Genomic DNA, 15,148 nt, shown 5'->3' on the forward strand with positions numbered 1-15,148 from the left:
CAGCTTAACCTTAGGGGTAGACAGGGAGGAAACACAGGGAAAATCTGACAGAATGAAAATAAAAACACAACATCTACACATTGGGCAACTGTAGGGTTGCAATCACAAGCTTGTGGGTTTAATTCCAGCTTCCCATTGTCACATGTCGACGTACCCCTGGGCAAGGCACTTAACCTCAAGTTGCCTACCGAGCTGCATATCAATTGTATGAATGTGTGACTCTAGTGTACAGTGCTTTGAGTGGTCAGTATGACTGGAAGAGCACTATATGTTCAGTCCATTTCCCATTACATCGTGACAGGACCCCTTAAAGTCTAACTCTTGGACTGAAAAAAAATCCTGAAAACCATTGAATAACTTTCAGAACAAGGTAAACTTTGAATATTCATGTATCAAAAGTGTTCAAATTAAGTTTAAATATGAAATATTGCGCATTTTTTACACCGATTATGGTATTCCGCGTTTGAGTGCTGCCTCCGTTTACGATCGGCCATTTCCGACGTGTGACGTCAGTTCAAGAACACAAAGAATGCGCGAAGCGAACTTGCATAGAAACACACATTGTTTACATTGTACAACCAGTATGGCGAACAAGGATATATATGCATGTTTTCCAGTATCTTCTTTAACACACCAAATCTGCTAATCCACGTCTACTTTGAGCAAGCGCTTTAAAAAAAAAAAAATCGCCGAACTAAGTCCACAATAAAATGCCTTCTAGGTGCGTAGTTGGTGGCTGTAGTGTCGTTTATAGGCCGAGTGCAGACCGCGGTGAAGTTGGTTTGACATTGGACATTCAAGCTCCGCGGAGTCAGCGGGATCTAGCTCACGGTTGATCCAGCTGAAGGACTCCGATTACGGCCAGCGTCTCTCTGCTGCTCCCTTCTCCCATACGCGGTGGGACCGTCAACAAATCTGATTTGATTTTTGTTTCTCAAGAGTGCTCCGCTGACTCCACAGTATAGTGCAGGCCAGAAAGTAGCGCTACATATTTGGCCGAAGGATCAAAAGGTCCAAAAGAAATGGGATAAATTCGTAAAAGAAACGTGAAAGGACTGGATTGCCGGCAGTGACAAAAGTGTTTTATGCAATTCACACTTCACGAGCGATGATTTTGAGGGGTACTTGCAATGGAGCATGGGCTCTATGTCTTGGGCAGCGTTAGATATAGTCTCCTCAGGTTCACCCTGTTTAAACTCCATTTCTTCGTATATATATTCGGTATCGGAGTCGCCGATGCTTGAGGTGGGGTTTGTAGATGTATCAGACATTTTTATTATTTTTTTTTTGTACGTAGAGTGAGAGTTATTAATTAAATTTAATAAATCGGTAGCGAAAGTCGTAGTGTTAGCAGCTGGATGCACGGTACTAGTTCTGTTTGTGACGTCACATTCCGGAGCAGCCCGATTGAGGAACGTTCGGGCTCTTTCGCTTATACAGCAAGTTTTATCAAAATTACTTCCAAACGGCACACATAATTCACATATAATATACATTTCTTTACTCCGGTGACTATTTGAATGCATCTGCGTTAAAATACATTCAGTCCAAGAGTTAGACTTTAAGGCTTGATACTAGATGTCCCAAAAGGTCCATGGACACAAATCAACCAAACCTCCTCCAACTCCTGCTGAATCCACAGTGTTGTACCAGCTGCTCTGCTGGCTGCTTGGTTCAATTCAAGGTCAGATTCTACTGTCAGGTTTTATATGTTAGGGGATGAACCAAAATGCAGACAAGAGCTGCATGGTTATTATCCTCAGTTAAATTAGTGCATTTATGTGTTCTAGCATTTGTTGATGTGAATCAAATAGTTGATTCCATACAGTGACGCGGTTACATGTATGTGTAATTACTGTTTTTATTTTATGATTGAATTAAAAATGTTATTTAAGGACCCTGTAATCCTGCAAAGAGAGACGATGGATGGATAGTATTCTTAGGAAGAATGGATTTCCACATTGAGGGGGGGAAAAATCCCCAAAACTGCCATTTTGCATTATATTTTTTATTTAAGCAGATATACAGGAAATTTTCCATTAAGTCACAAATAAATAAAAATATTATGAAGAAAATTACACATAAGTAGAACAGGTCTAGTATTATTGGTAGAGATAAATATTTAAAAAGAATACGAAACATTGTTGATTAGAAAGAAGTGATTAGTCTGAGACATTTTGAATCTTGCATCAAGTTATTGTGTTTGCAAATTTTGGCAGTAAACAATCAATTCTTGTTCATTACATGTTTTTTGGTGTTCTTCTCTGGTTGAAACAAAATAATGAAACACTTTGGAGCAAATATACACAATATCAGTCCAAAACTAGAGGCCAGAATGGCAAATATCTCCACAGCCACAGTAAATTTTCCAGGAGAGCTGACATATGCTGGGATGAAGGTGATCCAGACTGCACAGAATATCAACATACTAAATGTTATCAATTTGGCTTCATTAAAATTATCAGGTAGTTTCCGAGCTAGAACAGCTAACACAAAGCAAAAAACAGCGAGCAGGCCGATGTAGCCGAGCACAGCCCAGAAGCCAACAGCAGAGCCTAATGCACATTCCAGGATGATCTTCTCCTTGTATGTGGTTAGATTTTTCACTGGGAAGGGAGGACTCACAACCAACCACAAAGTACATATTAAAATCTGAATAAAAGTGACAGACACCACAGTCATTCTTTGTTGAGGTGGGCCAAACCATTTCATGGCATTACTACCTGGAAGTGTAGCTTTAAATGCCATCAAAACCACAATAGTTTTCCCAAGCACACAGGAGATGCATAGAACAAAGGTGATGCCAAATGCTGTGTGTCGCAGCATGCAGGACCAGTTAGAAGGTGCTCCGATGAAAGTTAAAGAACATAAGAAACACAGAGTCAGAGAGAAGAGCAGAAGGAAGCTCAGCTCAGAGTTGTTGGCTCTGACAATTGGAGTTGTTCTGTGCTGAAAGAAAACTGCTGCTGTTATGATGGCAAGACAGGCCCCACTGACAGAGAATACTTCGAGAATAATTCCCAGCACTTCATCGAAAGAAAGAAACTCCACAGGTTTGTGAAAACAAGCATCTTTGCCTGAATTTGGCCAGAACTCTCTGGGGCATGGGATGCAATCAGGAGAATCTAAAAGATAAGTTATAAAGGACTGTAAGCACTTAAAATATTTGATGATTAAACATATATAGAAAATAGGTGTACCTGTCATATTACTAATCTCTCCTTCAGGACACGGAGTACAATCATAGCAGCAGATGGGTTTTCCTTTCCTCAAAACTTTTCGAGTCCCTGGGAGACAACTCTCAGAGCAAACTGACACAGGTACCTGAAATAAACATAGAAGACAGAAATAAAGAAAACAATGTATAAGTTAGCAGCACAGCTGTTTTCAAGTAACTAAGCAATGTTTAATCGGTCCAATTACTTGTGTGCCACCATCCAACCAGGTTAAGTTCCTGTAAATACGAAACTCCTGGCCCTTTGGCAGTGATGCATCATAGTACCCCACTGTTATAGGCTCAATGACACCACTCTCACTTTTCTGCCAGTTGACGACCTCATAAGCAGCCACAGGGTCACCATTAGCATCAAATGACACATGGTAACCATTTCGGGTAAAATTGACTTTCTTCAGCTCAGTGAAAATCTGAAAACAGGCAAAAGATTAAAAGGGGGCAAAGAGAAAACAAACAACACCTCTATGCGAACAAGTGAGTAATTTGGTGTTATAAGTACATCTTAAAAAAAAATAGAATATTGTGTAAAAGTGCAATATTTTTTGCCAGTCATCTTAAAAGTGAAACTCGCACATTATATAATGTAGAATAATCATACAGAGTAATATTTCCCAAGCCTTTGTTGTAATTCTGATGGTCATGGCTTACAGATAATGTCTCAAAAAATTAGAACACTGTGAAAAGGTTATTATTGGAAATGGTGTCGCACCCTAATCAGCTATTCAACTCAAAACACCTGTTAAGGCTTCCTGAGTCTTTAAGTCAGAGGTGTCCAAAGCCAGTCCTCAGGGGCCACTGTCCTGCATGTTTTATGTCCTGGTTCAACACAGCTGAGCATAATGAGTGCTTACTCAGTAGACCTCTGCAGATGATGAGAGAAGGAGAAAGTAAATAATTTATTTGAATCAGATGTGTTAGAGCAGGGACAGATCTAAAACATGCAGGAGACCGACCTTCCTTGACTGGAGTTAGGCATGCTTGCTTTATATGGTCTTACACTCTGGGTCATTAGGCCAGTGATTTTAAATCCTGGTCCTCAGGTTCCACTGCCCTACATATTTTAGGTGTGTCTTTACTCCACCACACCTGAATCAAATGGTTGCATTAGCACCTCAGCAGCCATCAAGGGCTACAGAGGCCTGTTAATCACCCATTTATTAGGGATTCACCTAAAACATCTAGGACAGTGGGTCCAGAGGACCATGATTGAAAACCACTGCAGTAGGGCACACAATCATGGGTAAGACTGCTGGCTTGACAGATGTCCAGAAGACAGTCATCGACACCCTCTACAAGGAGGATATGCCATAAAAGGTTATTACTGAAGAAGCTGGTTGTTCACAGAGATCTATATCCAAACATCTTAACAGAAAATTGAGTGAAAGGACTGGAAGATGTGTAGTAGGAAAAGGTAAACCAGCTAGGGAAGGCGCATGTGCTGCTATGTTTGTGTTGGTTCGGATGTGGGCTCAGCCGCTCTTGTTTTTCGTCGCACTAGTATGTCCTGCCATAAGCCACAATTCTGCAAGGTGATTGGCCCGAACCCTTTTTGGTATGGGCACAAATGATGGAAGCCAGAGCGAATAAAATAAATTATGCATTACATTTGGAAATCAAGGTCCCAGAGTCTGGAGGAGGAGTGGAGAGACCAATAATCTACAATGCTTGAATCCCAGTGTGAAGTTTCCACATTAAAACTGCCAGAAATAAAAGCTTGACATTTACTCTGTGTAAAATCATAGGTAAAAAAGCATTGCACTTTTATGCAATATTCTATTTTTTTATGTACCTGTATAATTGATCAGGAGGGGAAAAACAGATTACATTTAAACTCACCTGATCTGACTTTAACCTTGTTTGTTTTACACAGTAGGTAGTGAAATTAGTTTTCCTACACACTGCATTGTGAATAGCGTGTGCTATGGCATAAACAGCCTTGTACACCATGTTAGCAATTCTGAATTTAGATGTTTCAGTATATGGGATCTTGAGCATCTTTAAGTCTTCAGTTCCATCACATGTTTTTTTCTGTGCAGAGGATGCTGAAAATAATCCAAGAAAAATAAGATGGTGTCATACTTTCAAAGTATATCAGAATTTTTCAGAAAGTTAGGAAAATTACAGGTATAGAAATTGGTGTCATAGTGAGGTGAATGACATGTAAAATGTATGTAAAGATTATCAAAAGAACAAGATTTTAATTTGTCTTAGTAACTGAGACTTATTTCTGTCTAGAGGGTTTGATCAGGTTGGAACTTTTTAATAAAGATTCTTTAAAAGAAAAGAAAAATCAAACTGCAAATTGAACATGTCTACTTCCTACTTTTTGTCAAGCTGCAGTTGAATGCATCCTCCCAAAAATCTGTCAGCACTGAGGAAGCAGCCACTTCAGAGGTAGAGAGATCCAGAAGGAAGTCTCTAAAGCCAGGGATGATGGATTGCTGAATGGCAACTCCAATTGCCCCTGCACAGAAGCTGAATCTCATTAACTGAGGGTCTGTTACCCAGCCCTCACTTCCAATCCACTGACGAGGTGGAGGAGGATGTTGATTTAGCTCCTCTAACAGGAATTTCATATCACCAGCAGCTGTGAATGCTACTACGACGGTCGATGTTGACCTGAAGAAAAACAAAAAATTGTATGTAACTTGTTTACTTTTCAGATATTTTTGTTTTACTTTAATAAAATCAATCTTTAAATATTGTAAAGACATTGTAAAGTGGTAACTGCATCCTAGAATCTGAATTTCAACACAGTACACAAAATAAAAGTGGCACAAACTTGCGGATAGCATCAGCTACGATTCGTATCTTGTGTGGGTCAGTCCGATAGAAAGATTCAATGTACTCTACGCAGATCCCTTCTCTGTGTGCTGCTTCCAGAAAAGACGCCATGCCATTTCTTCCATAATCTGAGTCAGAGTGGACAGCTCCTATCCAAGTCCAACCAAAGTGTTTCACCAGTTTGGCCATCGCATCAGCTTGATAATGGTCACTGGGAATTGTTCTGAAAAATGTTGGGTACTGCTCTTTATCTGACAGGCAAGCACAGGTGGCAAAGTGGCTCACCTAAAACAAGAAGAAAAAAACCTGATCTTTGTTACCAGAGGTATACTAAAATAATTATTACAGTTAATAATACATTTAGACTATTTACCAGAGGAATGTTGAAGGGTCCAAAGATACGTGACATGCTGATGGATGGTGTGGAACCAGACTCACCAATAACACCCATCACAACACCTGAGTGAGAACAGTTTTTGCCTGTGTGAAACACAGGGTCATGCCCATTTGACAGCTGAAATGCAACTTGCATGGCCATAGACACAGAGGCACATGAGTCGTGGATCTCATAGCCAAGTTTAATCCCAGGCAGCAGCTCTGTGCTGTTGTTGATCTCCTCAATTGCAAACATCATTGCACGACAGAAGCGCAGTTCACGACTGTTGATACTGCACAAAGACATGTGAAACATTCTATATATATATATATATATATATATATATATATATATATATATATATATATATATATATATATATATATATATATATACATATATGAAAAGTATTTCCATATTGTTTTGATATATTCTCCATAATAATAAAAGGATGCTTGACAATAAACATCCAAAAATTCAGTGAAAATTTTTTAAGTAGAACATTTGTTTACAAATTGTACATATATTGTTATTAGATTAAATTAGATTTTTACCCTGTTGAAACTAATTTGTTGATATATAAATAATTAATAAAATACCCAAAATAAATAATTGCACTTTGCAGCACAGCTCTACAATGTACAAATTAAAACCTGACTTTTCATTTTGACACCCCCTCCATTTCCCAACACTTCTCCCTCTTACCAACCTCCCTGTGCAGGTGGTCGGCTCAGGTGCAGTGGTGTAGTTATGAATCTTTGTAAGCTCCTTGAAGTGGATGGAAAAAACTCCGCCAATAATGTATTCCCCATCCATTGAGAATGCAGGTAAACGAGCTGTACCCTGTAGGGTACATACTTCAGGTAAAGCCCCATTTCTGATCCTGTCTGATCCACCAAAAGCAACAACTAAGATGATACATGAACCCAGAGCCAATCTCAGGCCAATAAGGAGAAGTGAGATTTCCATCCCTTGAGTCTATGAAGGTGGGTGAGGTTCTTACTGGTTTATATAACTCTACAAATGGACGACTGACATCAGTAAAATGACATCACCTTATGGTCCAATAAGTTTTTACAATATGTGAATTTTTGCTTACATCATCATTCCTGTTGTGAATAACTGTCTATTTTATTCTAAATAAACACAAAACATCTTTCTCAGCTTTAAAGTCAAACAGTTGTTTACATTTTGCTTCATAAATTTTACATGTTTTCCTTTTGTTCACATTTGGTTATATATTACTGAAAAGACTTGCACTGCAAGTTTTTAATATTGCTATAATCAAACATTGTCTTTGAAAACTCACATTTGAGCCAGAAGCAAATTATATTTTAGACAAAGCAATTCGCCCTTCAGCTCAAAAACACACATTTAAATTGATGGTAACCTTTCCACCATTTACAAATAAATCTTTTTTGGAAGACATAAAAACAAATGTGTTTAAAGAAGCAGCTAAATAGCCCTGGTAGAAGTTACTTTTGCTCAACCTTTCATAAGGAGTAAGAAAAAAGTTTATGGATGGTTAAAATTAGGTGGATATCAGTTTATGAGTTATTTTAATCCTAAAACACAGTTAGTAATGGTGTATGATTGTTGAATCGCATTACATCATTTTAATAACATTTATAATTGTCATGATTTAGGGAAGTGTTTGCTTTGTTCTGGACTAATTAGTTTCTACCCCCCCCGCCCCCCCACACACACACAGTCATCTGTCACCACCCAGTCAGCTCTGTCCCCACTTCAGTCTCCAGTCAGCTCAGATCAGCTCCACCTGCTGCCAGTAATTACTGTCCACTCTGGTCACCTGTTCACCTGCTTTCAGATACCTGCATCACTCACCCACTCACTGCCAGATCGTCGCATCACCTCACATGTGCTCTGCCACCGTGTTGTTTTCTGCTCAAGTCTGGTTCTGTCAGCAACTTATGATCCGTCTAAATTGGACATTCCTAATAAACCTTTTAAAGGTAACTAAGTGCTTAGCTGAATGTTGGGTTCACCAACAGCATTCGTCACAATAATAATGGTCAGAAATCAAACAGTTGCAGAAATTCTCAAAATCAAACCAAAGCATGAATACTTTCCGTTTCCATGAACTTATGTATATTGCGTAAAATAAATATTTAACAATTAAATTTTTTTCTCAGTAAATACATTTGTTATATATCTACTGACATAAAATTCACACCAGATATCTGATCTAAGTACTCCACATTATCCAGAAGGAAATAGCTTGATAGTGGTTGTGGAGAACCAAAGGCCCGCCTTCCCCGAGCACAGAGGCAGGAGTCAGGGGACCCATAACCCCGGACTCCCAAAGGGGTCCCTAAAGCAGGTCGCCCAGGAGGGGCCGACACAGGATATCTGAAACAAACAACAGTCAGAACCCGTCCCCCCACACAAATGCGGAGGGAGGCCACCCTCTCATTCACTCGGGAGAACCCCAACATGCAGGCACCGAGATGAGGGGCAATGAGTATGTCCACCCCAGCTCGCCGCCTCTCACCAGGGGCAACTCCAGAGTGGAAGAATGTCCAGCCCCTCTCGAGGAGACTGGTTACAGAGCCAGAGCCGTGCATTCGAGGTGAGTCTGACTATCTCTAGTCGGAACCTCTCAACCTCGTACGTAAAGCCCCAAGCTGGCTCTTGGGGCTTTACGTCCCAAGAGCCAGCTTCTGCAGCCGAGGATCGGTACGCCAGGGTCCCCGCCCTCTACTGCCACCCGTTGCACAATGCACCCGACCCTATTGGCCCCTCCAATAGGTGGTGAGCCCATCGGAAGGGGGACCCATGTAACCTCTTCGGGCTGAGCCCGGCCGGGCTCCATGGGTAAAAGCCCGGCCACCAGACGCTCGCCAACGTGCCCCACCTCCAGGCCTGGCTCCAGAGTGGGGCCCTGGTGACCCACGTCCAGGCGAGGGAACACGAGAATCTTACTCATCACAAGGGGGTTTTGGGCTGCTCTTTGTCTGGTCCCTCACCTAGGACCTGTCTGCCCTGGGTGATCCTACTAGGGGCTGAAAGCCCCTGACAACATAGGGTCATTCCTAGGGTCATTGGGACACTCAAACCCCTCCACCACTGTAAGGTGGCAGCCCAGGGAGGAGTTTGTCTGTTTGTCTTTTAATAAAACTTCTTTGAAACGTCACTGACCTGTCCTGGTTTGAATTCTGGGTCCAGTTCCTGTACGTTACAGGTTCTGATGTGACTTAAAACCCAAATCATTGACATCTGGTTTAAAATATGATGTCAGGAGTCCCAAATCAACAGGCCACAGGAGTGACCCTAGTACCGTCTTAGTCATAAGTAAGCATTTTGAGTAAGAAATAACATAAGTATATTTTTGATTATGAGTACATGTGTGTTGCATTACAGTACGTTCACTTGTTTTCTATATATACACAGTTAAGTTCAATGTAAAGAAGATTACAAGATCAGTATGTCATTCCCTGGAGATAAGAGAAACTCAAACAAGACAAAACCTGTAAAATGTATAAAGTAGTAGATTACATCAGCAGTCTCATCATTCAGGTGACCAAGTATTCCGCTCACATTAAGCAATAGCTTCTAATGACCCAGGACAGTGGCGGGTGGGTCATTGATTTGCATCTTACTTAGAATGTGCCTAGGAGGATGGGCCTCCATGTCCTGCGCACCAATTATAGGTAGCTCAAGTGCGAGCCAACAGAAATGACAACAACTCCTGGATAGGTGTCCAAATGTTTTCAGAAAGAACCGAACGAAAATCTGATTTCCTCCGATTGAAGCCTGTTTGCTGTTATGATGACTCTGACAAGGGAGAATTTGCACAGGCACATATAAAGTAGTTACAGTACACGTTTATTAGAATTATTTATTGTATGCTCAGGTTAGGGTTTTTAAAGCTCCAGTGTGTAAGATTTTCAGACTGGTGCACCATCTAGCAGTGCGCTGAATTAATTACAATGACCTTGCCGTTAAGCACGTATCAGAAAACAGTAAATAGAAGGATCTACGGTCATCTGTGCTTGTTTATACTCCTCCATGATGGTACATCTTCATATAGGAGACAGATAGGTAAAACAAGTATGGCTGACAAGTTTGACCCCTTTCAGCTACTGAAATCAGAAATAGCTACGCAACATGGCGCCTCCCAGTGGGTGCACCATCACCTATGTATTTATACATATTTATACAGTACATATTGTACTGTTGTTTGTGCTTATGCACCAAACAGCAGTTCAGATTACCCACCCTTTTTGGAGTCCTTGGCAGGGGTACTGGAGAATGCCCTTCCTGGAGACTCCCTCGTTTTGCTGTGGGAGTTCAACGCTCACGTGGGCAATGACAGTGGGACCTGGAGGGGCGTGGTTGGGAGGAATGGCCCACCTGATCTGAACTCGAGTGGTGTTTTGTTGTTGGACTTCTGTACTCGTCATGGATTGTCCATCACAAACACCATGTTCAGGCATAAGGGTGTCCACATGTGCTCTTGGCATCAGGACACCCTAGGCCGCAGTTCAATAATCGACTTTGTTGTCGTTTCATCTGATCTGCGGCCACATGTCCTGGACACTCGGGTGAAGGGAGGGGTGGAGCTCTCCACCAACCACTACCTGGTGGTGAGTTGGCTCCAATGGTGGGGGAGGAAGCCGGTCAGACCTGGCAGGCCCAAACGTATTGTGAGGGTTGGCTGGGAACGTCTGGCAGAGTCCCCTGTGAGACGGAGCTTTAACTCCCACCTCTAGGAGAGCTTTGAACACGTCCCGAGGGAGGCGGGGGACATTCTGACATTCTGAATGGACCATGTTCCACGCCTCTATTGTTGAGGCGGCTAGTCTGAGCTGTGGCCGCAAGGTTGTCAGTGCATGTCGCGGCGGCAAGCCTCGAACACGCTGGTGGACACCAGCAGTGAGGGAAGCCGTCAAGCTGAAGAAGGAGTCCTATCAGGCTTTACTGGCCTGTGGGACTCCGGAAGCAGCTGATGTGTACCGGCAGACGAAGCGGCAGGCGGCTCGGCTGGTCGGCGAGGCAAAAACTCGGGCATGGGAGGAGTTTGGAGAGGCCATGAAGAAAGACTTCAGTACGGCTTCTAAGAGATTCTGGTCCACTATCCGGCATCTCAGGAGGGGGAAGCAGTGCAGTACCAACACTGTTTATAGTGGGGGTGGTGTGCTGCTGACCTCGACTCGGGATGTTGTGCGTCGGTGGGCGGAATACTTCGAAGACCTCCTTAATCCCCCCAACACGTCTTCCATTGCGGAAGCAGAGCCTGACGACTCTGGGTCGGGTTCTCTCATCTCTGGTGCTGAGGTTGCCTAGGTTGTTAAAAAGCTCCTCGCTGGCAAGGCCCCGGGGGTGGATGAGATTCGCCCTGAGTACCTTAAGGCTCTGGATGTTGTGAGGCTGTGTTGCTTAATGCGGCTATGCAGCATTGCATGGACATCGGGGGCAGTTCCCCTGGATTGGCAGACTGGGGTGGTGGTCCCCCTATTTAAAAAGGGGGACCGGAGGGTGTGTTCCAACTACAGAGGAGTCACACTCTTAAGCCTCCCTGGCAAGGTCTATTCAGGGGCTCTGGAAAGGAGGGTCCGTCGGATAGTCTAATCTTGGATTCAGGAACAGCAGTGTGGTTTTTGTCCTGGCCGTGGAACACTGGATCAGCTCTACACCCTCAGCAGGATCCTTGAGGGGCATGGGAGTTTGCCCAACCAATCTACATGTGCTTTTTGGATCTGGAGAAGGCATTCGACCGTGTCCCTCGAGGATCCTGTGGGGGGTACCCAGGGAGTATGGCGTACCGGGCCCTTTAATAAGAGCTGTCAGGTCTCTATATGACCGGTGTCAGAGTCTGGTCCGCATTGCCGGCAGTAAGTCGGACTTGTTTCCGGTGAGAGTTGGACTCTGCCAAGGTTGCCCTTTGTCACCGATTCTGTTCATAACTTTTATGGACAGAATTTCTAGGCGCAGCCAAGGTGTTGAGGGGATCCGTTTTGGTGGCCTTAGGATTGCGTCTCTGCTATTTGCGCATGACGTGGTCCTATTGGCTTCATCAAGGCATGATCTACAGCTCTCATTAGAGCGGTTCGCAGCCAAGTGCGACTGGGATGGAAATCAGTGCCTCCAAATCTGAGACTATGGTCTTGAACCGGAAAAGGGTAGAGTGCCTCCTCCAGGTTGGGGAGGATGTGCTGCTCCTGGTGGAGGAGTTCAAGTATCTTGGGGTGTTGTTCAGGAATGAGGGGAAGATTGAGCGGGAGATCGACAGGCTGATTGGTGCGGTGTCTGCTGTGAAGCGGGCCCTGTACCAATCTGTTGTGGTGAAGAGAGAGCTGAGCCAAAAGGCGAAGCTCTCGATTTACCGGTCCATCCCTCATCTATGGTCACGAGGGTCGTGACCGAAAGAACGAGATCCCGGATACAAGTGGCCGAAATTAGTTTTCTCTGTAGTGTGTCTGGGCTCTCCCTTAGAGATAGGGTGAGGAGCTCAGTCATCTGGGGAGGACTCAGAGTAGAGCCGCTGCTCCTCCACGTCGAGAGGAGCCAGTTGAGGTGGCTCGGGCATCTGGTTAGGATGCCTCCCGGACGCCTCCCTGGTAAGGTGTTCCGGGCACATCCCACCGGGTCGGAGGCCCAGGAGAAGACCCAGGACATGCTGGAGGGACTATGTCTCTTGGCTGTCCTGGGAACACCTTGGGATTCCCCCGGAGGAGCTGGCCCAAGTGGCCGGGGAGAGGGACGTCTGGGCCTCCCTACTGAAGCTGCTATCCCCGCGACCCGACCACAGAGAGTCGGAAGACAACGGATTGAAACAGACGCCGGCAATCGGAGTGAGCTGCTCGTTCTTGGGCTGGAAATCTCCTGTGGCAGAGACAACAGGTTAGTGATTAGCTGGTGGTGACGGGAAAGTGTAAGGGAGGCTGGATCACTAACTTGGTGGCAGGGCTCCTGAGCCTGAGGAACCGGCTTGAGGTTAGCGAACAGGTCCGGGGCGGGGATCCGACTTCGGGCCGGGCTTTCGGGGCTGAAGCCGTTGAACAGCTAACAGGCAGGCAGACAGTCCATTCAGGGCTCTCCAGGAGCGTAATCAGAGGGCTTTGTTTACAGTGAGATATGACTCTGGTTTGTGCCAGGTTTCGTTGAGGGACATCATGTCTATTTCTTTGTCAAGAATATGTTCAGATATTAAACTGGTATTATTTGTTAGAGACTGTGTATTGAAAAGGTCTATTTTTAAGTCTAAGATGGTCTTACATATCGGAAAAGTGCGGAGAAGCCGGAAATCCACTCCACATTTTCGAAATCTCCAGTGTTGTTCGTTTTGATGAAGCCTGTTATCAGTCCTTGTGTTAGTCATGTTCTGATGACGTGATTGCCAGTGACGCGCTTGGTGAGCGTCATGGAGATGCTGCCGATGAGAGTGAGGTCCAGGGGGAGAGGACACGATGGAAATGTTCATCGTTGAGAACAGGCCGTATGCATGCGCACCGGGGTCGACGGTGTCAGGGCTGGCACTCCACCATGCGAATGGGATGTGATGGCCAGGATGTTGCTGCAGCAGGGCTGATGTGCGTGGTCTGTCCCAGATAGACACGCCACTCCCGGGCTCCAATGGCTCCGTCATGTCGACCTCCGTGGCTGTCCTATAAGGCTGTCCTATAAGTTGCCATCTATAGGTATGACTGTAGCTTTTTCTCCATCAACAAAAAGCATCTGCTGATGTTTTCCAGCGGATCTTCATTTAACGGCTGTCAAAGATAAGAAAATAAGAATATCTTCAGTTGTTGTCATTGAGTTTAAAAAACGAGCCACATATTGGATGTTTTGGCTGTGAGGGAAAGCCCCTCTGGATTCAGGGCTAATTGCCTCTCTGTGAATTTGTCTGCTGCTCTGACACAAAAACAATCTTGGGTTTCCATCACTGGGCGGTGGCTGATGTTAAACTCAACACTCACTTCTTTCTTTCTCCTCAACCTAACAGTTGAGAGGATCAGTAATATCCTTACTGCAACAGCCACTAATATTACCTCACATTGCACATTTTCTTAATACTGTAGAACCTTAGCCAACATGCACCTGAGGCAGAAAATATTGGGCATATACCGCCTTATTCATGCAGGATCAGGGGTGAGAGGGTGCACCCTGGACAGGTTGCCAGTCCATTACAGTGCAAGAAAGAGACGCACAGGACAAACAACCATCCAGACACACTCACTCACACCTAAAGGCAATTTGGAGAGACCAGTTAACCTAACAGACATGTTTTTGAACTGTGTGGGGAAGCCGGAGTATCTGGAGAGAACCCATGCATGCACATGAATAACTTACAAACTCCATCCAGAAAACCCCAAGGCTGGGACTCAAGCCCAGGATCTCCTTGACGCAAAGCAATAGTGCTACCAACTCAGCCACTGTGTAGCGCTGGCATGAAATATATTATGTATATTATTTGATTACTTAATCTTGTGTAACTCTCGTGTATCCTGTCTGTGTGTTTTTGCCCCAATGTGTGAAAAAATTATTTCTATTCTATTCTAAATAAAATGTGTGTGTGCAAGTGCACATGAGTGTGTGTAGTATTTCATCCTATGCGTATGTGAATTTGTGTTGTTTATCTTTCATATTTAAAAATTATATTTGAGGCGTGCTGGTGGTGCTGCGGGTAGCGCGTCTTATGTACGGAGGCCTTAGTCGTCGACGCGATCGATCCGAATTCGACTCCGACCCATGGTCCTTTGCCGCATGTCTCTCCCCTTCTTCCACCCCTT

General features: G+C 44.1%; 1 protein-coding gene across 1 annotated transcript; it reads right to left on the reverse strand.

Annotated features, from left to right (window-relative positions):
- Positions 1-2,011: 2,011 nt before the first annotated feature.
- On the reverse strand, positions 2,012-7,351 carry LOC105920872 (extracellular calcium-sensing receptor-like). Its single transcript, XM_036149941.1, is given in 9 exon segments — positions 2,012-3,125; positions 3,201-3,324; positions 3,424-3,645; positions 5,072-5,277; positions 5,559-5,854; positions 6,018-6,304; positions 6,393-6,687; positions 7,105-7,210; positions 7,213-7,351. Coding segments are annotated over 9 exon segments (2,493 nt in total). The 5' UTR covers positions 7,271-7,351; the 3' UTR covers positions 2,012-2,226.
- Between the last annotated feature and the right edge of the window lie 7,797 nt (positions 7,352-15,148).

This window comes from Fundulus heteroclitus, chromosome 18 (assembly GCF_011125445.2).
Source record: "Fundulus heteroclitus isolate FHET01 chromosome 18, MU-UCD_Fhet_4.1, whole genome shotgun sequence".
In the NCBI taxonomy this organism is placed as follows: domain Eukaryota; kingdom Metazoa; phylum Chordata; class Actinopteri; order Cyprinodontiformes; family Fundulidae; genus Fundulus; species Fundulus heteroclitus.